Source organism: Cetorhinus maximus, chromosome 20, assembly GCF_964194155.1.
Source record: "Cetorhinus maximus chromosome 20, sCetMax3.hap1.1, whole genome shotgun sequence".
NCBI lineage: Eukaryota > Metazoa > Chordata > Chondrichthyes > Lamniformes > Cetorhinidae > Cetorhinus > Cetorhinus maximus.
Genome location: NC_135898.1, coordinates 7828334 through 7855075, shown reverse-complemented (window position 1 = coordinate 7855075; position 26742 = coordinate 7828334). Strand labels below are relative to the sequence as shown.

Below are 26742 nucleotides of genomic sequence, written 5' to 3'. Positions count from 1 at the left end.
TCACTCCAAGGTTTCTGAATCTTCAGAATTCTCTAACTCAGAGCTGTGGATGCTCAGTCTTGTGTATATTCAAAATTGAGATCAATACTTTTGGACTCCAAGGGAAATAGGGATTGGCTGGAAAAGTGACGTTGATGGACAAGTGAAGCCATGATCTTAGTGAAGGCTGGAAGGGCCGGATGGCCATCTTATGGCAGCTGCTGAGAGTCAAGGCATGGATGATAACAGGATTGTGTTTGGCTATGACGCCCTTGGTCCTTCTGCCATTCCTTTGGGTCCAAGTATGCCAAACTGACCAAGTTAGCTAGTAATGAGTTAACCTACTCTGAGCTTGTATTGAAACTCCGTACACACATGGAACGATAATCTGGAATGTAATTGTTGGGTTGTTTTGGATCTAGGTACATTTCAACATCTGGGCTATTATGCCAATAGATCTAATGGGTGCAACAAATACTGATTGCCTTTTCAACCATTGTCAACCTGCCTCTCTACCTCTCTTCGTCTTTTACACGTTCTTTAAAATCTACCTCTTGGACAGAGGTATTGTTCATCTGTTCTGATCTCATTTTGTTTGATCACACACCAGTAACGCACTTTGTAAAACATGCCAGTGTTGAAGTTGCTAAATAATGCAAATTGCGGTGGTCAATGAGGCTGCTGATGTCCAAGAGGGCAATGTTGCTAACAGGAGCAGGAGCAGGCCATTCAGCCCCTTGACCCTGCTCTGGTTTTCAACTAGATCATGGCTGGTCATCTACTTCAACGCCATTTTCCCCACAGTCTTCCCCATATCCCTTGACATTTTTCTGCTCTGGAGATCTTTCGATCACTGTCTTGAACATGTTCCATGAAAACTGGAGCTTTTGCAATTGTTTATGAATGAAAAGGAAACGCAAAAAAAAAAAAATCAGTTCTGCGCGAAAAAGTTCCCTTGAAATGGGGCCAGTGGTAGTCAAGTCTCAAAATGTCAATATTGCCTGGTGTGGAGTGTCATGGTAACTGGAAGGGGAAGAACTTCAACTCCCAGCATGCAGCGGGCAGAAGTCGCGCATGCGTATTCCGGCAGGGGCACGTCGGCAATGTCGTGAAGTGTGGTAAAAGATTTCCGTTGCAGCGGAGGCAGTCGCGGGGGAAATGGCTGTTGCGTTTGTTGAAGTCCGACTGTCACTCTCACCGTTTTGTGTTTGTTCCTGCTGACAGTACCATCCACGGTGAATCATGAGGGGGTAAGTGCAGAACCCACCCCTCCCCTCAAAAATAGCAAATCAACCGGGGTCGAGTGGTTTTTAACTGAAAATAAAATGACGGTCACCCAATCGTCGCTGCCGGCGCCGCCAGTCCGGTCGCACATGCGTGGCTCCGAGCCTGACGTGGCTGGTCGGATGATTGACGGCCCGGCGAGCCAATTAGATGGCGGGTGCTGGCCGGCGGCAGCCAATCAGCACAGCGGTGAGGCGTTTCCAGGTGGGCGGGCAGGTAACAGCAGCAGTGAATAATGGGGGGGGGGGGGGGGGGGATGCATATGTGAAAAAAAAAACCCTGCAAAAGAAATATCAGGAGCAGAGAAATAGTTTCCAAAAAGAAAATAATAGAAATTAACCATGTGGATATTTCAAAATAAATAGTTCATCTTGGGAAGATCTGTCAACATCTGGGCATCCAGTGCAGAGGTTTAACATTGCAACAGGTAAGTTCTCTTTCCGATTTTAAGCTGATGAATTCTGTCTATCTCAAGCACACAAAAAGAAAGACTTGGATTTATATAGCGCTTTTAACAAGCACTAGAGTATTTCAAAGTGTCTTGCAGCCATACACGTACTTTTGAAGTGTGGTCACCGTTATATGTAGGGCAGGAGAAGGTGTGAGAAAAAGAGAACCTTGTGTCAGTCATGACAAAATTAATGTAACAGAAAGACTAGAAGAGTGTAGCAAATGTAGGCTTAAATTAAACAAGGCAATTAGGAAAGCCAAGAGAGGGTGTGGAAAATATTGGCAAGGAAAACCCAAGCATGTCTTACAAAACATAACGAAAGAAAGAGTAGGGCTGAATAGAGATCAAAAAGGTAACTTGTCTCTGAAGGTGGAATACATGGCGTGATTAATAATTTGTGTCCCTTTTCAGATTAAAGTGGGATGACGCAGGTTAAGAGGAAAGAGTGTGAAGAATTGGATGGTATAAACATGGTGAAGGATGAAATATTCAGACGTTTATCATCTTTGAAATTGGTAAAACCAGCATCCCTAGATGAAGTATATCCCAGTTTTTTGAGGAAAGGAATGGAGCAAACAGCCAATGCTCTGACCATCGTTTTCCACTCACTGTGGGAGGAAAAAAGTTCTTCCTCACATTCTCCCAGCACCTCTTACCCAAAACCTTCAATCTCTGTCCCCTCCTTGTAACATCAGCGAATGGAAACAGCTTTTCTTTGTCTACCCTTTCTAAATCTGCCATAATCTTGTCCACCTCTCTCAAATCTCCTCACAACCCCAGTTTCTTCAACCTAATCTTGTAGCTAACTTCCCTCATTCCTTCATTTTCCAATCCCCTCTCGCCATGGGTGTGGTGCTAGAGCACTGCTAACATTGAAAGGGCGAGTAATGACAGACCGGTCAGCCTAACCGCCACTGGTGGACAGATGATTGGAAGAAGCCCTGTGGGAGAGTATAAATCAACATTTGGAAAGAAAAGGGTTAATCTAGAATAGTCAGCATGGATTTGTTCAAGGAAGGTTGTGTCTGACTAACTTGATTTGAATTTTTTGAGGAGGTAACAAGGAGGTTCGATGAGGTAGCACGTTTGATGTAGCCTATATGGATTTTAGCAAAGCTTTGGACAAGTTCCCATGTGACAGACTGGTCAGAAAAATAAATGCTCCAGGGACCCAAGGCAAAATGGCAAATTGAATCAAAAATTGGCTCATTCACAGGAGGCGAAGGGTTCTGGTCAACAAGTGTTGACGCAACTGGAAGGCTGTTTCCACTGGGGTTGTGCAGGGCTCAATACTGTGACCCTTGCTGTTTGTGGAATATCTCAATAATTTAGACTTGAATGTAGGGAGCACAGTTAAGAAGTTTCTTGTTATGACACAGCAGTTAGTAAAGAAATCCTAGAGGGAAACTTTAAACAACTTTCATAACCTATATTTTCAATTGGTATGTTTGAGAGGCAGCTCTGAATTCAGGAATAAAAACCACCAAGCCTCAAAAGTTTTTTATATACATTAAATTAAACATTTATTAATTTAACAAGAAATTAAGCACATACACATGTCTGCAAATTACTACCATAATAACTTTTAAACAAATCCCCAAATTAATTACTCCCAGGTAAATCTTCACCAAGGCAACAATAACCCATAGACTTTAAACAGACACCAGGCAAAGCACATTTGACCTTAGGAATTCAAAATGAGGTGCTTTGCAATTTGTTTCCTTTGCAGACACAGTTGTAGGGCTTACTGGCTGGTGAGATCTTGCATGCCTCTAACCTGCACACACAAACTCCTCTCGGGTTATACCCAGCCTTCCCTTTGAATGTAAGTTCTCATTGTATCACTCGGTCTTTGAACTCCACCTCTTCTAACAATAAAACCCCTTTCGTAGCACCAATTTTATTAGTAATAGAAACACATTGCTTAGTGCCTGCTAGCTAGGTGCAAGATTTTACTCCCTTCTTTTGAATGGTTTATTCAACAAATGCAAATTTACTCTATGCCTTTTAACTTACTGTTCACCCAATTAACATCTCAAAAATACCATACATCAAAGCACCCAGACTATCTGTCTTTAATCCAATTAAGCCACACACAGACACAGACCCTACTACAAGTTCAATTTAAAAAAAACCCACTAACATTATACATGTTAATATCACTTCATGACATTCTAGAAGATACAAAAATTGGCTGTGTGTTTGATAGTGAGGAAGAAAGCTATAGACTGCAGTAAGGTATCAATGGACTTGTCAGGCGGGCAGATGAGTGGCGAATCAAATTCAATGTGGAGAAGTGTGAGGTGATGCATTTTGGGAGGGCGAACAAGACAAGGGAATACACAAGAAATAGCAGGATTGTGAGAAGTGTAGAGGAACCTTGAAAGGGCCTGACTTTGAGGGGCCTTGGTGGATTCCTCAAGTTGGCTGGACAGGTAGATAATGTGGTCAAGAAGGCTTACAGGATACTTGCCTGTATTCGCTGAAGCATTTAATATAGGAGCTGGGAGGTTACGCTAGAACAATACAAGTTTGCCCACAGCTAGAGTCCTGCGTACAATTCTGGTCAGTGCATTACAAGAGGTATTTGGGAGGGTACGACAGAGATTTACGAGCATGTTGACAGGACTGGAGCAGTCCAGCCAAGAGGATAGGTTGGATCGGTTGGACCTGTTTTCTTTGGAACAGAGGAGGCTGAGGGAAGATTTAATTGAGATGTTTCAAATGATGAGGGGTCTATATAGGTTCTTGCTGTCCACTGTATTTCCATTAGCAGACAGGTTAATAATCAAGGGGCATAGATTTCAAGTAATTGGCAAAAGGAGGAGAGGGAAGTTGAGGAGCAAGCATTTTCACCCACAGGGTGGTGGGGTGGGGCCTCGAACTCACTGGCTGAAAGGCTGGTGGCGGCAGAAACCCTCATCACAGGTGAAAAGTACTTGGACATGCACCGGAAGTGCCACAGCTGACAGGGTGACTGGTCAAGGGCTGGGTAGCTCTTTTTCAGTTTGTGTGGAGAGAGTGGGCTGAATGGCAACCTTCTGGACTGTCATTTTCTCACTTTCCAAGCTTCTATATTCTGGTTAGGCCACAACCCAGAGCATTGCATTTAGTTTTAATCAGCACGCTTCAAGAAGGATATGAGGGTCCTGAAGAGAGTGCAGAGGAGATTTACCAGCATGGTTCCAGGGATGATGTAAGTTAACTGCAAGGTTAGATTGGAAAGGCTGGGGTTGTTCTCCTTGGAGTAAAGGAGATTGAGGGGAGATCTGATAAAATTGTACAAGATTTTGATAAGGGAAAGAAACAAAAAGGAAAACAAGCCAAAAGCTGATGGTTCATGGAAGGCAGGAGACAGATTTAAGGTTTTGGGTCAGAGATGCAGGTGGAATGTGATGGAGGACTTTTTTATGCAGAGAGTGTTGATGACCTGGTACTCACAGGCTTCAAGGGTGGTCGAAATGATGAATGATTTTGAAAGGAAATTGGCTGCACCCTTGAGGGCCGTGAAGTTGTAGGACTGTGGGGAGAGAGTGGGGGGAAAAGCGAAAGGAAGTGATTGGATTGCTCCACAGAGAGCCACCGTGGACTCGATGGGCTGAATAGCCTTCTCAGTGCTGCGATGTCACTGTACTGCCCAACCCAGTCATTTCATTTATAGGTGCCCTGTATATATAATATATAGATGTAAATTATGTGAGAGAGAACATTTAACCTCAGCCCTGTAGTTTACTGGACAGGTTGGCAGGATGTTGCGATACTGACACACAAGTTGTGTTGAAGCCACCTGATGTGAATGGGGAATTTTTGTGAAAGTGATACAGAACAGATGTAGCTGCATATGCACCATAAGATGGAGTCATGTACTAATTCCCTTTCTGTTTGCTGAAACAGGAAAACAGTGCCTCCTTGGCAGAACCATGCGCTGTACTTGACACATCCTGGATTCATTGATTGTCGATCGTTGCTTCCTCTCATCATTCCGTGATTAAGCAGCTTTTTACCATGGGAAGGTAAGAGAACTGGTCAAATTGTGGCGACTAACTCTCCTGTGTTGACCCAAGTGAAAGGTTAATGGGAAAGTGTGCCACACTTGAGAGAACAGATAATCATTGCTTTGGAAGTTGTTTGATACGTTAAGCATTATGTCATTTCTGACCATGGACCTTTGAAAGGTAGGCATGAAGTAATTGAGTCAGTTGCTGGTTAAATTTTACTTGCCCGACAGTGTGTTTCATTCCAATCAAAACTTAAGTTCTGAAGAGCAAAGCCTGAAGTTACACAAGACTATCACACGTGGCACATGGAGCACTTTTTGGCAAGTATGATGATGGCTATGCTCAGCTCTGACCTTGTAAGAAAGAAAGAAAGACTTGCATTTATATATTCCCTTTCACAACCTCGGGACATCCAAAAGTACTTGACAGCCAATCAGGTACTTCCGAAGTGTAGTGACAGTTGTAATGTTTGAAAGACCATTTTGAACACAGCAAGCTCCCGCAAACAGCAATGTGAGAGGAACAGATGTCTGTTTTCCTAATCTTGGTTGAGAGGACATTAGCGAGAACTCTCCCCTGCTCTTCTTCAGTGACTTGGGATCTTTTGCAACCGCCTGAGCAAGGGCACATAGGGCCTCAGTTTAACTTCTCGTCTGAAAGACAGCACCTTTGACAGTGCAGCATTCCATCGCTACTCAGTGTCAGCTTTGACTTTTTGTGTTCAAGAGATTGAGTGGGCCTTCAACTCTCAATCTTCTGACTCAGAGGCAAGAGTGACAGCCACTGAGCCATGGCTGATAATGAATATTTATCTTTCTGTAACTTTGAAAGTGGACATGTGAGACTTGTTAGTTAGGGCACTGTAAAATGATCATGAATGCATTCTTGAATACATTTGGCAGAATGACCTTCAGAGTTTGTCTTGATGCTGCTTCCTGAGGTAGATTTCAGAGATCTCGTGTGGAAAAGTGTCCTTGTTGCAAAATCACAAGTAAGAATTTGTGATGTGAGTGTAATCTGTGTTGAAACATTGCTCCACTTATCTTGTTTTTTTGACTGTGAACTTTTCTCTTCTATAGGTTCTGTATCTCCTGCTTATTCCCGGCTTCATGGCATTTCAGCTTATCTCCATCGACCTGTCCACGTCCTTTCAACAGCACCTTTCGTCAGTTGACAGCTCTTGTATTGCTCACTGTTTTCGTATCTCTACTGTATGTTCTGCTGGTCTTGGATAAGAATCGCTGGGGACGTTTGTACCAGGACAGAGGAGATAGGTAGTGTATGAGCAGCTGCTTCTGCCTCTTCATTTATCAGTCTGGTTGTGGTATCTGTCTTCTGAACTCCACCCACTCTTGCTTCAAGATGTTTTTCTGGATGTTGTCATCCTCCCTAGCTTCTGAACACTGGGTGAACACTGTCCTATTCTAAATCAAATCCTCCAGACTCTGGAACTCATCTCCCACAAACACTCCTCCCACTGCCTTCCTCTCTTAGACCGCCCAACAGTGTTTCTTTCCAGGACCATCTACAGGACTTCAAACCCAAAGTAGAAAGAAACAAGGACTTGCATTTCTATAGCACCTGTCACAACCTCATAATGTCTAAAAGCACTTGACAGCCAAAATGTACTTCTTGAAGTCTAGTCACTCTAGGAATCGCAGCAGCCAATTTGTACACAGCAAAATCCCGCAAACGGAAATGTGATAATGACCCCACGCTCTGTCTTTTGTGATGTTGATTGAGGCGTAAGTATTGGCCAGGGCACCAGGGAGATCTCCCCTGCTCATATTTGAAATAGTGCTATGGGATCTGTTCCATTCACCTGAAAGAGCAGACAGGGACTTGGCTCCATGAATATCTCCTTAAGTGACTTGGTGTCATAATTTGTTTGCTAATGCTTCTGTGAAGCACCTTGGGACATTGTGCCCTGCTATAAGTGCTATATACATTGTAATTGTTACTGTTACATCAATTCCATATGGAATTCCCTCCATACCAGCGCAGTGGGTATATCTACAACACATGTATATTTAATGAAGGCAGCTCTCTAGGGATGGCTGTTGATGGTATATTAATTATGTTAAGTGCATTGTTTATTTAAGTACTTAGAGCACTCATAAACTGAGACTGCTGGGACTTTGGGTTATTCGGAAGGAAGCAGGCATTTGCAATGATGCATTCTGTGAATAAACTTATTGTTAAGAAAAGTATTAGTTTTTCATTTCATACTTCACCAGCTGGCTTGGGATTGAGACAACAAGGGGCAATAAACTTTGGCCTTGCCAGTGATGCTCATATCCCATGAATAATTAAAAAAAGAGTTAGCATTTGGTGTCCATCCCTCCATTTCCCTCAAAGCAATTTTAAAAGTCTGCTTCATAGTGTGTGATTGGACCCATGTGGACTAGATTACATCTAGTTGGCAGGTTACCTTCCCTGAAGGACATGGATGAACTGGTTGGTTTTCCCACAAATCTGGAAGTTCCCATGGCCATTTTTCTGTTGATGTTGATGCCATGATACAAATGATAAGATTTATTGACTGGCTTCAGTCTTACAATGTGGCATGTGTGTGATTTGAACTCGTGTCCTCTCAGTTGCTCATTACACCACAGGAACCGGTGTGGGTTTTTCTCTGCTTGCTGGTAAACACGAAATTGCTCCTTTCTCTCTCACCAACTTCCAAATTAAAGAGAAATATCACTATACAAGTTAGAAACAGAATACGGGTTTGTAGGCTGCGATAAGAGAAATGGCAGCTTAGTCTTTGGATTTAACAATTTAGACTAGAAGAACTTCTGGTTTCAGTTTTCCAGATGATACAACAATGAGACCGAGGATTTAGTCAGTGTGACATTAACATATGGTGACAGATGAAGGAATTTTAAATCCGCACCTCACAGTGCCAGTGATGATACTGGACTGTGCAGGTTCAAATCAGTTCACAGTCTTCTCTCCCTCTTTAATGCTGTCCTTTGAAGCATTCCTTAAAAGCTACCTCTTTACATGTACCTTTGTTAACCTGTAGACTCGTCTATTTCAGAGCTCTGCGGGCTAGTCTCCACTTTGCATTCCCCATAAACTTGAGCTAATTCAAAACTCTGCTGCCCCTAACCAAACTTCCTTCGCTCATCACCTCCTGTACTTGCTGACCGATGTTGGCTCCCATTCCGGCAACACCTTGATTTTCCAAATTCTTGTCCTGGTTTTCAAATCTCCACTATTTCTGTCACATTCCCCAGCCTGACAACCCTTTGAGACCTCTCCACATCTCTAATCCTGGCCTCTTGAGCAGCCCTAATTTTAATTGCTCCACCATTGGTGGCCGTGCCTCCAGCTGCATTGGCTCTGGAATTCCCTCCTTAAATTTTTCCATGTCTCTCCTATTTCCTCCTTTAAGACGCTCCTTGAAAGCAACCTCTTTGACCAGATGTTTAGTCACTGGTCGTAATATCTCCTTGTGTCACATTTTGCCTCGTAACACACCTATGAAGCACCTTGAGATGGTTAGTTCTGTTTAAAGGCGCTATGTAAATGCAAGTTGTTATTGTTGTTTCACCTTTCTCCTCTTCCTCCTTACAGGTACTTCACCAAATTGACAGACATGGAGGCCACTGATATCAAGAACCCTTATTTAAACTATGGCATTGTGATAGACTGTGGAAGCAGTGGCTCAAGGCTCTTTGTGTACTGCTGGCCAAGACACAATGGGAATCCACACGATCTGCTTGATATCAAACAGATGAGGGGCAGGAACAGACAGCCTGTGGTGATGAAGATCAAACCAGGTAATTCAATGGAAAGAACAGAAAATGCTGGGAAAATCTTAGCAGGTCTGGCAGCTTCTGTGGAGAGAGAAACATTTTGAGTCCAATATGACTCTTCTTCCTGCTGGGTTTTTCCAGCACTTTGATTTTAGTTCAGTTCTCCAGCATTGGCAGTATTTTGCTTTTAAATCATTGAAAGAAATTGTTCTAAATCTTTGTGAAAAGAATAGGTGTTGTCACACCCTCTCTTTTAACAACAAGCTAACAGAGAGGAATAAATTGGGAGTCTAATTCTGGTCTTGATTGAAAAACAATTTTGTACACTGTTTTAAATGTGGATCAGAATAAGGAGCAGGCCATTTAGGACTGAGATGAGGAGGAATTTCTTCACTCGGGGCGGTGCATCTTTGGAATTCTCTTCTCCAGAGGGCTGTGGAGGCTCAGTCATTGAGATCGATAGTTTTCTACATATTAAAAACATCAGGGGATATGGGGTAGTGCGGGAAAATGTAGCAGAAGGTAAGCCATGATCTCATTCGTTGAATGGCGGAATGGGCTCGGTGGGCTGAATGGTCTACTCCACCTATTTATGTTCTTATGTATGTGACAAGAGGTTATCATAGAGCAGATCAAAATGATTCCCTCTGATGATCAATATCCAGAGGTCAAAGATTTCAAATCACTGGCCAAGGTCTCAAGGGGAGCTGAGAATTTTTGTCGCTCTTTGAGAGCTGCCAGGATCTGGAATTCTACACCTGAAAAGACAGCGGAGGCTGATTCCATAAACAATTTTGCAAGAAAGTTGGACACCTACTCCAGGATGAGGAACCTGCAGGGTTAAGGATGCAAGGTATAAGACCAAGCATGACTGCTCGTTCTAAGAGCCAGCACAGGCACAACAGGCTGAATGGCCTCCTTTTGTGCTACAAATTTTGATAATTTATTTTCTGATTCTGTTCCTGTAGCAGTGAATTAAGTGAACCCATACTTGACTCATGATTAACAGGCACTTTTTGGCTACGTTATGTCAAACTGTGGGAAGAATATAGTTGACACCAAGTTAATGGCTTTCATTGTTTCTTACTTTCAGTCTTCAGCCAGTAAAGGCCAAAGAGGGAGAGATAGAAAGCAATATGAATGTTAAATAACACTCTAGTACTGTCCAGTTGAATACCACTTCTACCCCCTTTTTCTCTCTTGAATATGTTAATGCTTACTGGACTGTTACGGTATTTATGTCAAGACTGTGAATCTTGGCAGACTATTTGTCTGTGGGAATATCGAAGTTGAGTACTGTCACATCTATATTCATGAGTTTACAGCAGTCAAAATTGTAACTGAGGGAGAGTTGGGGAACTCGGGCTGTTTTCTTCCTTGCCCTGACTACTGATGCTGGCTGTGCTTTACTTGACATCAGCTCATTTGGCACCAACTTGGGACATTGTGGTCTCTGAAAACTCACTGCAACACAGGATGGTGGCATAATGCCCTCAGTCATCCTAGAACTTGGGTCCTTAAGGCTTCCCGCTGTACATCCTCTTACCTCCTTCCATTCCCCAGTTGAAAAGAGAAGGCTGAGCAATGACCTGGAGCAAGATTATGAAAGAGTTTGATAAGATAGATGTTGCAACGGTATCTCCATTTCTGGGAAGACCAAAATTAGGGGCATGAATATAAGACAGTCACTAATAAATCCAATGGGGAATTCAAGAGAAACTACTTCACCCAGAGAGTGGTGAGAATGTGGAACTCAATACCTCAGAGAACGATTAAGGTGAATAGTATAGATGTATTTAAGGGAAGTTGGATAAAGACATGAGGGTGAAAGAAATAGGAGGATATGTTGATAGGATAAGATGAAGAGGGGTGGGAGGAGGCTCGTGTGGAGCATAAACACCAACATGGAGCAGTTAGCATAAATGGACTCTTGCTGTGTTTTTTATGTTTGAAATTCAGTGTTAGTCTGAAATAAAAACTGATTTGCCAATATTCCGTCAACATGGCCTGTAACATACTGTGAGGTTTGAATAACAATAAGCTTTGTGAAACTTGTGTGCTTTTGTGGTGCTTTCTTAGAACCTCCCAGCCATCATGTTCTCCCAGGCATGGCATCATTGAATGATAGAGTACAGCACAAGGCCATGACTCTAACCATACCCTGTTGGTAGGTCATATTTCTGGCTTGACATTTACTCTCCTGTATCAGATCACTTCTCATGATTGGATGCAAAATCTTTGCCTTTTGATAGCAATATTCTGGTGCCACACCAGTGCTTCATATTTATCCGATCGTTCACACCCGTACAATGTACTGAAAAAAGTATATCCAGGCCATCTCGATGTGTTTGTATTTTTTTTTAGACAACAATTAAAGTCTGGAGTGTCTACCAACACTGAGATGGAACTGGGGGTGGGACTTGTAGCAAACAGTCTATTTACAGCACAGATGCTGCGCTCAGTTGCTTTGTTTCATTTGCCTTTCTGTTCCTTTCCGCAGGTATATCAGACCTGGCAGCCACACCAGAGAAAGCTAGTGATTACTTGGCACCCCTGTTGAATTTTGCTGCAGATCATATTCCTCATTCAAAACACCAAGAGACTCCTTTATATATCCTGTGCACTGCTGGGATGAGGATTTTACCTGAGAAGTAACTGTTTTGCATTGTTTTTGAAAAGATCATTCTACTTGCTCATTTGAATGCACTCATAAATGACACTGTGTGAAGTGAAATAGGCAGAGCCATGAGCTAAACGTTAATCTGTTCACGGCCTCCATTCTTCTTGTTCACACTCAAATTATTGCAAATAATGGGTGGCTCCTGGTGCTGTGAAATCTGTCCAATTTCTTGTTCTCAGTCTTCCCTGGGGCCAGGAATGCCTCAAACACAAGGATAAATGCACAGTCAAGCTTCTACTCATTAAGAGAGTCATTGCAGTTTTTGAACCTGTGTGGGCATTGTGGTCTCCTGTTTGGGTAAATCTGGGGGTAAATGTGAAGTGACATGGAAGACGTGGGGCAAATCTCCTTCTTGCCTACCCCTACACTGAAGCTCAACTCCAGGAGCCAGTCCTCTGTAGCATTCCAGATTCTGGATCTCAGGCTTTTGAGCTTTGCTGGTGCAGACATGATGGGCCGAATGGCCTCCTGTGCCATTAAGATTCTGTGATTATGTCATTGATCCAGTGGGCTACTTGATTTAAACAGACTGATCTCCATTCACATTATGTCTGAAAGGGAGAGTTAGAACTGGACCTAAGTCTCAGACCAGATGTTAAATAATAGTACAGTTAAGAATGAAAGAAAAATTGAGTGAGAGTTACAGATGTGGCCTATCCAGCCTGCTCTGCCATTCAGAAGATCATGCTGATCTTCTACCTTGACTCCACTTGGCTGTCTGCTCCCTAAATCCCTTGATCCCTTTAGTGCCCAGAAACCTACCAGTCTCAGTCCTGAATAGACTCGATGCTGAGCATCCACAGCCTGTGTGATAGAGAATCCCAAAGATTCACAACCCTCTGAATGAAGACACTTCACTTCATCTCAGTCCTAAATGGCCAACTCTTTATCCCGCAGCCAAGGAAAAGAGCCTCTCAGCATCTCACCTTCTCAAGCCTTCTAAGAAATGTATACATTTCAATGAGATCATGTCTCATTCTTCTCAACTCCAGAGAATCTAGGCTTATTCAACTCAGTTTAACCTTATTGATACTCAAGCAGGATGTGTTCCAGACAGAGCATAAATATCTCCTATTTGATATCTGGGTCTGTAGTGAGGTAGCTGATCTCAGTTTGGGCGATGACGAGACAGTGCAGTCGGTTTCCATTTATCCCTGTTCGTTCGGTGAAAGAAATGCCACTCTTGGTTGCGATCTGGTGATGCCTGTTGGAAAGTGCCCCAGTGTAGTTCAGGCAAGCAGCAATTGAGGCTTAGTTGTGATGCCATCACAGTCAAATAGCTTCCCAGCAGCCATTGCTCAGAAAGCGATTCGTCATTTCAGGCATTCAACAGAGGCCCAATGAGATAGGGTCTAGCCTGAGTCATGTCACGAAGGGGAGCACACCATGACTCTTGTCTGCCCACTGGTGAATAACCTCATTTCAAGTATTGACCACACGTTAACTTTGGTCTTGCAGCCAGCAAAATGCCATCCTTGAAGATCTCCGTACAGATATTCCTCTAAACTTCGATTTCCTGTTTGCAGACTCACATGCAGAGGTCATTTCAGGCAAACAAGAAGGTACGTATGCTGCAGTGACCGTAGTGTTAGGTAGATTGGTTGAACAGTTCTGAGCTTGCAAGTGAATTGATAAGCTGGTAGACAAATGCACTGAACATTTAGGTAAATATTAAGAGGGGAATCTGTGTGACGCTGGCAGTCACAGTTCCATATTGTTCAGTCCAGTGCATTGAGAGTGAGTATTGACACTAATGTGTCAGCCAGTGAGCTAGAGGCTGGGCAGAGTTTTAAACAGGACTTGCCACAGTCTTCCCTCAGCAAGAAGAGCCCATGTAAATGGAGTCTCTCTGGACCACTGCACACCGACCTCTTGACTGACACGGCAGCAAAGTCTCCCAATAGAAGCAGGATTATTTCACCAGCAAAGTGCAGTGAGCGAAGGATAGTTTGATAATACGTCGGTAAAGTCAATCCCATGTTGTAAAACAATGTGGTCTCGAAGCATGGGTTCTTCCATCTGGCTCGGACCTGGTGTCACCACATGCAGCCATGTTCAAAATGTGACCCAGCTCATTGAGCAGTTTGGGTTCGAGCCTGCGTTTTTAGAACCTGTCTGGCACAAATTAATAACAAGTTAATGGTCTCCTGCCTCTTTGAACTTGATGCTTCTCCACAGGCATGAGTAAAAGCTTTGTAACTCATATACCAAGTTTGAGACTTGTTTGTCAGGAGCTTAATAGGGTGAGATGGACACCTTGGATTTGAGTTTCTGCTTTGTGTGCAGTCGGAAATGCGGGCGGAAATTGCTGTTTCGAAAGCTTTTTATTTTGTCGCAAATTTCCATTCGAACTCATTTGCCAGTAAAATCTGCCATTGGCCAGCGCAGTGCCATTGGCAATCGTCCTTTAAAACATCTTTTCTTCCAAAAAAACCATGTAGCTTTCAAGAAGATTGCTTAATGCACTTAAGAGTGGTCGCTCGTCACACACTTGGATTACAGCGGCAAATAGGTTTATCAAGCAAAATAAGCATTTTTAATTGCTGTGACTATCCCGATTTTAAATGATTGAAAATGAGTTTTTAAAAAAAATATAACTGCTTGCTAGGTCTATTGGGGCCCAGTCATCAGCTCCTTAGTAAAGATTCTAAAAGTGGCATTCAAAAGCTTTTAAAATAATGCCCACAAGGACCAGCTTCATTTTTAAAACCACCTCAAAGGCCATCAAACATCGGCAGAGTGAGCCGAAGGCTGGCAGTTTAAAATAGCAGTGTGTGTTTCCACCCATTGTTAACTCCTCAGACAACGACTGCCCTGGCGCTAAAGGCACTCACTGGACAATTATTTCACAAAAGGCACAGTCTTGAGTAAATGTCACTGACCCTTCACAGTGGTTAATGTTTTTTACGATTCGGGTGTTATTAATATCTAATACTCTGCAGTTTTGCAGCCAAACATGTTTTGAATCTGTAAAAGTAATAATAGAATCCTTTTACTTCAATGGTTTCAGGAGTTTACGCTTGGATTGGGATCAATTTTGTCCTGGGACGGTTTGACCACATCAGTGATGGTAAAACTTTATCTGTGCATTTTAAAGTGGGTGGGGCTGTATTTCTTCATGATTTATTCTGCATCATGATATTTGTGCTGTGTTTTACACTAGCGTGAAGAATTGCTGATCCGGTTATAATGCAACGATTAATACTTTAATCATTCGCTGATCTCTTGATTAATAAAATGTATTTGACTCATTCTACAACAGGGATAAAGTTGTCACATAACAGGGCTGGACCGACTGCTCAGCAAGTTTACCCCATGAGTAGCTGTGCTATTTTGCACACAGCAAGCTCCCACAAACAGCAGTGTGTTTATGATCTGTTTTTAAGTGTTGGTTAAGGGATAAATATTGAGCTGCTCCTCTGATCTTCTTTGAGATAAGTGCCATGGGACCTTTCTCTTCCACCCGAGAGAGCAGACACGGCCTCAGTTTAAGATCATCCAAAAGATGGCACCTTTGACAGTACAGCACTCCCTCCAAGCTGCGCTTGAAGTATAAACCTCGATATTGTACTTGAGTCTCTGGTTTGGGACTTGAATTCATGACCCTCTGACTGAAGTGAGAGATGTCAATGTAAATGCAAAGCGTCGGTCACGTCCTAGTATCATGGTGCTGGGAGCTGTAAACCTGCACCTGCAAATCAAACAAGTCTTCGCCACTGGATATTTGGGATGTGGCATGAAGAAAATCCAACCTGTGACTTGGGAATTGGACAATGTGCAAAGTTTGTATCAAAGCTTAAACAAAAAAGCTGTCTAACTGGTTGTCCTTTGATGAATTCACACAGGTGAGGATTCGGTTGTGGAAGTCAACCTTCCTGGTACTGAGGCCCAGGCAGCTGTCCTCCGGAAGAGGACAGCTGGCGTATTGGACATGGGAGGGGTTTCTACTCAAATAGCCTATGAAGTGCCCAAAACTGTAAGCTTTGCCTCTTCACAACAGGTTATTATCTGTCCTACCTCTTTTATTTTCTTTGATTTTGTGTTTCTTCCTTTTTAATTCACATCCTCTAACATTTGGCCTTGTACTTTAGTGCTGTTCGGTCCCTTGCATGGTAGTTCCTGAGCCTACGATTCCAGGCCAGCACTTTGTGTGATACCAGTGTGCATGGTTTCTGAAAACTGATCACGCCATTAGTTCTTGTCGTCTTCTGTGTTGCCTGCTCTCCCTTTCTTAAAACGAGTCTGCTTTGTTGTAATTTGTTGCTCATTCACTGAGTACAGGAGGAATCTGGAGCCAGTCTTTCTTTAACACAGGTTTATTCACAAAACCCAGAGAGCACAGGCATAGACTCCCTTTTCCTCACCCCCCCCCCCCCCGCCCCCGTTTCCCCTAGGTGGAAACCGGTTCTTAGATAGACTTAAGAATGATGCCCTAACCTTTCCCCAGTTAGTAACAGCTGTTCTCACTTCCAGCTGCAGCATGCACTTCATTGTGACAGGATTCCAGCATTAACATGCTTTGCTGCTCATAATGTAATTATTTTTGCCTCTCTCGTGGTGCCCTTTTGTAGTAATTGATTTTTTAGTGCAATAAGCAATGGAATGACTCGTTTGATAAAGTGTTGATAGATGAGTCTCTGACGATAAATCGTTCATGGATATTTCCCCAGGGGACCGCCAAGGTGGCAGCGGGTCAGAATGGTATAATGAACAGGAGCCAGTGGGGGAAGTAAGAGAAGTACAGTGTTGGAGGAATGTATTGGGGTCCCTGGGGACATGAGGCCGGCATAGATTGGTCACAAAAGGTTACCAGGGATCAGTGCACAGAGAGAGTTTCAAAGCAAGGGTGAGAACATCGCTGAGACTCTGGGAGCTAACCAAGCATGTTAAGAGGCGATGTGGTGTGATTGCAGAACTTGGCGGGGGGCGAGGACAGGGGCTGCAGCACGTTGAATGCATTGTAGAGGCTGGCAGTGCCACAGCGGGGAAAGCCCAAAGTCGATTGCCAGTCTGGTGTTTAATCAGACTTAATCAGTCTGAGGTTAAGTCAGGAAACAGGGAGTGAATCATGACCCAGCTGGGAGTGTGCGTGCAAGCACTTGGCCCGAGTGCATGGTAAGATTATCCTGAAGCACTCACTGTTACAACTCGGGCAAGAAGAACGATCACTTGAGCGATGCTGATTCAGTGAGCTGGCACCTGCTTCTTTTACTGGAGAGTTCCACACTTTGACCTCCCCCACCCGCCCACCACTTTTTTGCATGAAGTAACATTACTTAACTTCTCTTTCGATTTGCTTGACTCGAATATTAAGATTATGACCCCTTGTCCTATACTAACTCACCAGTGGAAACAGCTTCTCTCTATCCATGTTATCACTTCCTTACAAAATCCAAAAATGGCAATCAAATCGTCACTTTACATAAACTGGACTTGTATTTTCTGGAATATTTATGGTGACGTCTCCTTCTTAGCTGACTCTTCAGCTCTGGTTACATTCCATGAACTCAGAACTGGAAAGAAAAATCTTTTGCTGATGACTAAAGGAAGCCAGTGGTTTTCTCACAATGAAGGTTGGAGAAGTCTGGCTTGAAGGCTGGATGTTCGAACCATGCAAAACCAACTGCCCAAATGCTCTGGCCTGATGTTGTGTTGAATTTCCCCCTCCTTTGTGCCCCAGTTTGTTTCCCAGTCCTTAAATATCGTTGTTTAAGGAGATTGACTGTTAGTCCCGATTGCCCTCACTGCACTGTTATTAGCTTGCACTCCCAGCAAGTTGCACACAAATTATCGTTGAATTGAAGGCTGCAGGAAAAAGTCTGAATGTGAAGTTAGCTGTGACATCCCCTCTCCAGTAAGATTTGGCCCATTTGTCACCAGCTGGGTAAAGTTGGCACCCCCTTTAGCTCCTGCACATTTATCATTTCATCTGCTCCACAATTCCTTCAGCTGTGTGAAAGGCCTGCTTGGTTGCATTACTGCTTTAAAACTTGTTATCTGTCATCTGCTAATTAAATATTTTGATAGCACTGTGTCTGTGCTGGACACAGGATAATATGGGACTGCTTACGTTTCCACTTGAATAACCACATCAGTTGCTCTTGTGCAGGAAGAGGTGGCCAAGAACCTGCTGGCAGAGTTCAACCTGGGCTGTGATGCCCATCACACAGAGCATGTGTACCGAGTCTATGTCACCACGTTTCTGGGTTTCGGTGGGAATGCTGCCAGAAAGCGTTATGAGGAACAAATCATCCACAAGATCACATTGACAAACAGGTACTTGGGCTTCGTGGAGGCTTGGGTGGGAGGGGAGATGGACAAATCAACAGGCTCAGACTCTTTTTAACTGCAGAGAATTGCCTACAAGATGACAGCACAGAAACAGGCCACTCGGCCCAACAGGTTTGTGCTAGCATTATGGTTATCCCACCCTACCTCCTCTCTATAAAGAAAGAACTTGCATTTATATAGCAAGCTTCACAACATCAGAGCATCCCAAAGTGCTTTACAGCCAATGGAGTACTTGTAAAGTGTAGTCACTGTTGTAATGTAGGAAATACTAGCATTGACCAGTTGGGCCGAGTGGTCTGTTTTTGTGCAGCCACTCCTGTGTCTGTTTGTTTGTGACCCTGAAGTGCCTCTCTGATGGAGCTGAGCATTCAATTCAGGTGGCACAGGATGTGAGGCTGGAGCCCCAGTATTTTGTGCCAGAGCATGGAGAGGGTCACTGTGTTGTTCATCTGATACTTTGCTGTTCTCCATTTTGAAGTCGAGCCTGGAAAGAGGGGAGGAGGAGCCAAGAGGCATCCCTGTGACTTCAGTGGGCTTGCTAACAGGGTCAATTGGCCCACTGATTGTGTCAAGGACCACAAACAAGCAGTGACCATTTGGGGACCCATGTAATGACACTCGAGTAAAAGTAGCAGCTTCAATCGGGCTGAGATGAAAATAGAACCTTTGGGGAACAAAGAGTCACTTGGCCTATCTCTCCTGCAGGTTGCTGGGGCAGAAGACTGGCTTGACAGAGGAAATCCCATACTTGGACCCCTGTTTGCCAGTTGATATCAAGGACGAAATTCATCAAGGTGGACGCACTGTGTATTTGCGAGGACTGGGAGATTTCAATTGGTGTCGACAAATGATTAGCCCCTTCTTAAACAAAACCAATGAGACTTCAACATCGCTCAGTGGGGTCTACCAGCCCCAAGTCGATTATCAGAACAGCGAATTCTATGGTTTCTCCGAATTCTATTATTGCACTGAAGACGTCTTGCGCATGGGTGGTCACTATGATGTTGCTAAATTCACCAAAGCTGCTCAGGTACTGAGGTGAATTTCATGTTTCTAATGAAAGCTCCACAGATTGTTGACCAATGAGTGAGTGTTGGGGGCTGGTTAGCTTAGCTGGCTAGATAGCTTAAGTGTGGCGCAGAATGACGCCAGCAACGCTGGTTGAAACCCTGTTCCGGCTGTGGGAGTCCATCAAGACCCGCTCCTTGCTTTGTCCCATGCTTGATGTGGAATTCTGTCCCTCCAGCTATATAATCACTTGTCTCTCTCTCTCTCTCTCTCTAACAGAAAGAGATGCCTGTGTTTCCTCACGGACCATGGCTAATTATGTAATTACCAGATAAATGTATAGAGCAGGCCACCTTGTGGTCAAGTTGCACAGAGCGAGCTATATACATAAACCTGTAACCAACATCCTCAACAGCTCAGTAAACGGACTGAACCCTGTGGAGCAAAAGGTTTGGTCCTTACTCTGAGCTAAGCAAACCAATGGCAATTAGGGAGATCACTAGTGAGAGAAGAATACCCTGAGGGTCAGATCAAGTCAGTATCCTGTTCCGGACTGCTCCCAACCGACCAGCTCATGATTTTTGGATGCTGTTCTTTCAGATTCAACGTCACTCCCATCGGTGAACTTCCTGCTTAAAAAATTTTTTGGAAATCAAGTCCGAGGATTTGCCATTGCAATTATCCAATCCAAAAGGTTGGGAAATGTATGGATAGGCTGGAAAAGCTGGGGTTGCTTTACTTAGAATAGAGAAGGCTAAGAGGACATTTGGTTGAGTTGTTTAAAATCATGAAGGGTTTAGATCGAGTAAATGAAGAGAAACTGTTACCAGTGGTTGAAGGGTCAATAAGCAGTGGGCACATCAGGTAATTGGCAAAAGAACCAGAGGCGACATGAGGAAAATCTTTTTCACACAATGAATGGTTAGGATTTGGAACACGCTGCTGTATCTGTGGATACGGATTCAATAGTAGCTTTTCAAAAGAGAATTGGATAAATACCTGAGAAGGAGAAAAATTTCAGGGATATGGGAAAAGAGTGGGGGAGTGGGACTAACTGGATTGCTCTGTCAGAGAGCTGGCACTGACTTGATGGTTGAATGGCTTTCAGCTTAAGATTCTATTTATCCTGTAGGATTATTGTGCAACAAAGTGGACAATCCTGAAGGAACGTTTTGACCGTGGCTTGTACTCCAGTCATGCAGACCTCCACAGACTGAAGTAAGTGTGTGCACCCTCTATGCCATCGATGTCATTGAAGGGGGAAATAGGCCAGTGTGGCTTTTCATTCGTGCATCAGGCATTGTCCCTTGTACACAGAGACCATGACTGATCCAAAGGTTCATCCGCACAGGCCCTGCCAGCTCTTGAGTGTGCTGTCCAAGCAATCATTCTAAATGTGCAAATCAGAGCAGAGTCAGTGAGCAGATAATGAACTGTCTGAGAGGATCGTGGCCATGCCAAAACCTGTGGTGACCTCCGATACTAAAGCGGAGGTTTTCCAGTGGACCAGGATCGTGTATCTTGCTTACCTCTCCCGCTTTAGCACAGCAGCTAACAGGTATCCAGGGAGCTGTTCTTAAGTATAGGAGCTGTCTTTTCTGTGACAGCATGAATGGGAACCATATTGCCATCTTTATCCACCAGATGCCTCAGCAGTAGAACTTTACCTCCACACTGGTCAGAGGGAGTTAAAGTAAAAACTCATCTTTTAGGTGAGCCTTAAAGCTGCAGTTAGCAAATTAGAACAGCTGTGAGGTGAGACTGGTGAGCAACCAGTCTTATGACAGGTTGAGGGATAGGTTAGCAAAATGGACAATTTTAAAATGTTTCCTTCCAGACAGTACTCAGCCAGAGGATCAGATTTAAATGATTTGACCATCCCTGGGTTAAGCTGCATAGTTGTAGGGTTCCAGCCTACCCTCACTGTCCTGCAATCTACACCAAATATTTTGTGAACAGGAAGCAGATCCATTCTGAGTATCCCTGTATGTTTTAATTGATTCGTTGGCAAGTCTGATACTCACTTCCCATCTTTCATTGCCCTTACCAACTTTTTCAATCTCTGCAGTCCATGTGGTGTAGGTACACCCACAGTGCTGTTAGGGAGGGAGTTCCAGGATTTTGACCTAGTGACAGTGAAGGAGCAGCGGTGTGGTTCCAAGTCAGAATTGTGCGTGGCTTGGAGGGGAACGTGCATGCGAACATACAAGTTAGGAGCAGGAGCAGGCCACTCGGCCCCTCGAGCCTGCTCCGCCATTTAATAAGACCATGGCTGATCTGATTGTAACCTCAACTCAACATTCCCGTCTACCCCGATAACCTTTCACCCCCTTGCTTACCAAGAATCTATCTAGCTCTGCCTTAAAAATATTCCAAGACTCTGGTTCCACTGCCTTTTGAGGAAAAGTTCCAAAGACTCACAACCCTCAGAGAAAAAAATCCTCCTCCTCTCTGTCTTAAATGGGCAACCACTTATTTTCCAACAGTGACCTGTAGTTCTAGATTCTCCCACAAGGGGAAATTGTGCTGATGTTCCCATGCATCTGCTGCCCTTATCCTTGTTGGTGGTAGAGCAGGTTCGTGAAAGGAACTTGAGTGAGTTTGTGCAGTGCATCTTGTAGATGGAACACGCTGTCACCAATTGTGGAGGGAGTGAATGTTTAAGCTGGAATCATGACTCTAGGATGTTGACTGAAGGAATTCAATGATACTCATGTTGTTGAATGTCAAGGGAAGGTGGTCTGCCTGATACTTGTGTGTCATGTATGTTACTTGCCTGTTGCCACTGAGCCCCAGCTGCCAGTCTCTGTGCCCATCTAAATGTGAGGAACGGGTTACAGTCAATAGAACCCAATCTCATCGGCACTTTGGAACAACAGTTGGCATCTTGGGACCCCAAGCCTGTTCCACCAATCAATGATGTGATATGGCTGCTCTAGACCGTAACTCCATTTGCCCACCTTTGCTTTTGCCCTTGGCTTGTTGCCCTTAGTTAACAAATTATCAATCCAATGCAGTCTTGAAAGTTTCAGTGGACCCTCTGAATCCACACCCTTTGGGGAGGGAGAGTTCCAGATTTCTACTCTCCTTTGTGTGAAGTCGTGCTTCTTGATTTGACTCCTCATTAGCCTGGACTTCTCCCACTAGACGAAATAGTTTCTCTGGGTTCTTGGGTCCTTTTTTTCACTTCAAACACCTTGATCAAGTCACCCCTCAAGCATCTTATGCTCCAGTGAATACAAAATCAGATGAGAGCAACTGTCCTGAAGAGCAGTGTGAGGCTGGAATGAATGTGTTGACATAGTGAAGCTTGACTAAATAAAGTGTCGGGGGTTATATGTGAAAATTACTAAATCCCCTTTCTTAGCTGTGGGTTCTTGGAGAGGCAGGTAACCAAGGCTGGTGAGGCAGCAACACCCCTATTGTCAGACAGGCTGGCCAACATTTGGATGTTAGACTTTAATATCTCCCCTTCCGTACCTCATACTGACAAGGAAGGATGATCATATAGTTTTAAACTCTACAGCAGCACCTGCTGAAATTGCTGTATGTTAACTACAGGTACCAGTGTTTCAAGTCAGCGTGGATGTACGAGGTTCTGCATAGTGGATTTTCCTTTCCTGTGAATTACACCAACTTGAAAACAGCCCAGCTGGTTTATGACAAGGAAGTTCAGTGGACGCTTGGGGCAATTCTCTACAGGACACGTTACTTACCCCTGAGGTGAGACTGATTGCCGATTCACCCAGCAATTTCCTGGACTCTCCCTGTGATTTCTGTTTTAAATCTCTGGATCTAACATGATTGCATGTAATTTCTGTCACTCTTTCCTCTGACTTAATCTGAGCATTGGCACAGGAATCTGCTCCTGCACATGTGTATATGGCGTGAGGAGAGTTGATTCAGTCGTCGTAGGTTTGATTCCAGCCCGACTGGTCTAATCTCCTTGCACTTCTCCCAGCTCCTGGGAGGTACCACAGTGCAAGACTGTTCACAACTGACAATCTCTTGACATGCAGAAGGAATGTTCTCCTTGGGGTCCAGTGAGCAAGCAGTCAGCTGTGGCTCAGTAGATAGCACTCTTGCTTCCAAGTCAGCGGGCTGAAATCTAGGCTGACGCAACCAGTGCGATACTGAGAAAGCACTGTCATGTGTCCACCTGTCTGCCTCCTTGGGTGAATGTAAGAGATTCCAGAGCACAATTTGAATAAGGCCAGGGAAGTTCTCACTGGTGTTCTAGGTCTTGTCACTCAAACATCATAGCTAAAAAAAAATACATTATCTGCTCATTACCACATTGATGTTTTGGGAGCTTGCTGTGCACAAATTCGCTGCTGAGTTTCCTTTGTTATGACCACAGCAGAGGTTAATTGCTGAGCAAACCAAATCCCAGAGGGAAAATTGCTGACAAGCCATATCCTTTTTGTTTGTATTCTGAAAACAAGAAGAGGACATACTGATTTCAGCAGCAAGAAGTCCAGTAACACTTCTGGGATTTTAAAAATTATAAGTTTTATTAACGAGAATAAAGTAAGCTTAAGCACACAAGATTACAGTTACACAGTTAAGATTAGTCTTGCAAAACATTTCCCCTGAAGACTCCCTACTTGGTCAGACCCACAAGTTAACATCTTCCAGGCAACATAGCCTTATAGATGTTTAATTATAAAAATCCAGTAATATTACCCCAAGAAAACTGCTGTAGCTCAAATTAAGGCATACCACACAACCTCTTAGACTTTCTTCCACTCTGCTGTGGAAATCCAAGACTTCAGAACAAGGCTGCTTTTTGCAACCTAAGACTTTTCTGGCTTGACTGGATGGCTGATTCGAACTGCGTCTTCTCCCAGCTCAGAGCTATTTTCAGGAAATCTTCCTCACACAGCCAACAGCCACCTCCAAGCTCTCCGCAGTAACTCTAAAATACCCTTTTCCCCTTTTCACCTCCAGTCCCATTGTTCTCACACCCTCTTTGAAACTCAAATCCTTCCAAATATAAAATCTTTCATGTTTCTATTTTGTCTCTGCTTTCAGGTCAACAAAATGCAATATCCCCTCTTCTAGTTACCCATGGAACTCCTGTAGGATGCAAAAATGCTCCTTGCCACATCTGACTTCCCATTGATAGTCAAACAAAATCTAGAAATGCAAATGTTAGATCCAACCTAGTTACTTGTACTTCAAACCCCACATAATATCTTAAGACAAATGCACAAACCTAACACCTCTATCCTTTTAAGTCTTAAACCTCCCAGACAAGCTGTCTTCTAGTAACCTTTCCCAAGCTTAATTAAATCATTTATACACACACAGACACAAAGCCTTCTTCACAAGGTAACACAATACTCCTTCCCCAAAAATATTTTTTAAAAAAACACCCACTGTCTCACACCTGTATCACTACAGTGAGCACGCTCCAAAAGTACGTCATTGGCTGTAAGTCACATTGGGACGTCCCAAGTTGGGAAAAGGTGCTATAGGCCTGCAAGTTCGTCTATTCAGTGCTGGGGCACAACAAGCTTCTGACTTGACAGCCCAAAATGTCTGTGTCCCCATTTAGTCTAAAATCACCATGTTTCAAATAAGAGCCCATTAGCTGCCAGTACAGTGTTGGCATTTGGGTTACCTTGCTGCTTCCCCCTTGTCTGCCAGGGTCCTTTTTTAGTTACCTGCTGGCTGTTGTTGTGTTGGCTGGCATTCTCACCCTATTTGCTTTAATACCGACAGGGACATTCAACTGGACAACTTCAAAGGAAACCATACACACTGGAGGGGCTTCTCCTTCGTCTACAACCATTATTTATTTTTTGGCTGTTTCCTGGTCGTCCTCTTGTCCATCCTCCTTTACCTGCTGCGCCTGAGGCGGATCCACCGAAGGATGCCACACAGCATGTGGATGGGTGAAGGCGGGCTACCTCAGATGCCAGAAGTTGCCTGATAGTCGGTGACCAGGGTGCAAGATGGTAGTAGGGTTGAGCGGGGGGGGAGGGGGGAAGGGGGGGAGGGTGATAAGGCAGGAGCCGGTTTGTCCATGACTTACAGAAGTTGCAAAGGCCAATAGTGCAATTTTTGGAAACTGAAACAGAAAAGGGCTGCAGACGCACAGCGGGCCCGTGGAAAAGGGCTGGAGATGCGGCTTCGTGAGTGGTCAGAAATATCCCTGTCTTTTTCAGACACTGACAGACTTTACCATACATTTGTCTGTGCTTGTTGCAGGAGCACAGATGGAGCAGAATCGACAAGCTGTAAATACATGATTAACTTCATGTTTGAAATTTGTATGACACCCCTTGATGAGCCAGCAAACTCCCCAATTCCTTTTAATTATAGAAATAAATATCAAAACAAAGGAATTGCAATCATCCGGATTAGTGATGTTAAGAAGCAGTGTTTTCTGTCTGTCTTCATACACAATTCAGAAAACCTAGTTATTTTGGCCTGAGTTATGTCTGAGTGACTGCAGGGACAGCAGGTCCAGAGAGGCAAAAGTGAGCCCAGTAGAAATGCATTGTAGTACAACAGCTGCTATGAAGTTTTCAACAATCAGAAACTCTTCATTATATTTATTTATAACTGCAGTAAATAGCAATGAAGTCAGTGCATCTGTTACCTCAAAATCAGTGATATGACAGACCACATCACAAACAATAAATCTATTTATAAAATGATATTTTCTTCAGCATTATATAGTTACCAGCACTAAAATTAACTGAGAAGCTTCTGTGGAACTTCCATTCATTAGATATTGGTGTACAAGTTGAATAGTCTCTCCATCACCAAGACTGCTTACTTCTACCCCTGGAGCAGAGCCTACCTCCTCCTTGCTGCTGAATCCCTCATCCATCTCTTTGCTACCTTTAGACTGAACTATTCCAATTCTCTCTTATCCAGCCTCTTTTGTAAAGTTAAACTCATCCAAAACACCTCTGCTCATATCCGCATTTGCACCAAATCCCATTCAACCATCATCCCTTGGCTTGCTGACCTACATTTGCTCCCAATGCAGCAGCACCTCATTTTAAAATTTTTATCCTTATTTTCGGATCCCTCTACGATCTCGCTCCTCCCTATCTCGAATCCCTCCAGCTCCAGAACCCACTGAGATCTCTGCATTCCTCTAGATCTGGCCTCTTGAGCATCCCTGGTTTCAATTGCTGTGCCATTTTTGGCCCTGCCTTCAGCTGCCTGGGTCCTAACCTCTGGAATTCCCTCCCTAAATCTCTCCGCCTCTCTGCCTACCTCTCCTCTGAGACGCTCTTTAAAACCTATGTCTTTGAGTCAAGCCTT

At 43.8% G+C, this 26742-nt stretch overlaps 1 protein-coding gene across 2 annotated transcripts; it reads left to right on the top strand.

Annotated features, from left to right (window-relative positions):
- Positions 1–1099: 1099 nt before the first annotated feature.
- entpd4 (ectonucleoside triphosphate diphosphohydrolase 4) lies at positions 1100–26123 on the top strand. 2 transcript variants are annotated; one of them, XM_078565429.1, is made up of 13 exons: positions 1100–1229; positions 5609–5727; positions 6792–6986; positions 9295–9500; positions 11977–12127; positions 13615–13718; positions 15167–15226; positions 16002–16132; positions 18266–18432; positions 19153–19477; positions 20588–20673; positions 23017–23178; positions 25183–26123. In XM_078565429.1, the coding sequence occupies exons 2-13, from the start codon at positions 5720–5722 to the stop codon at positions 25391–25393; spliced, it is 1806 nt and encodes a 601-aa protein (XP_078421555.1). In that variant the 5' UTR covers positions 1100–1229; positions 5609–5719; the 3' UTR covers positions 25394–26123. The 2 variants fall into 2 exon arrangements, with proteins under 2 accessions (XP_078421555.1, XP_078421554.1); XM_078565428.1 differs by having other exon boundaries at positions 16002–16156.
- The last annotated feature ends 619 nt before the right edge of the window (positions 26124–26742 follow it).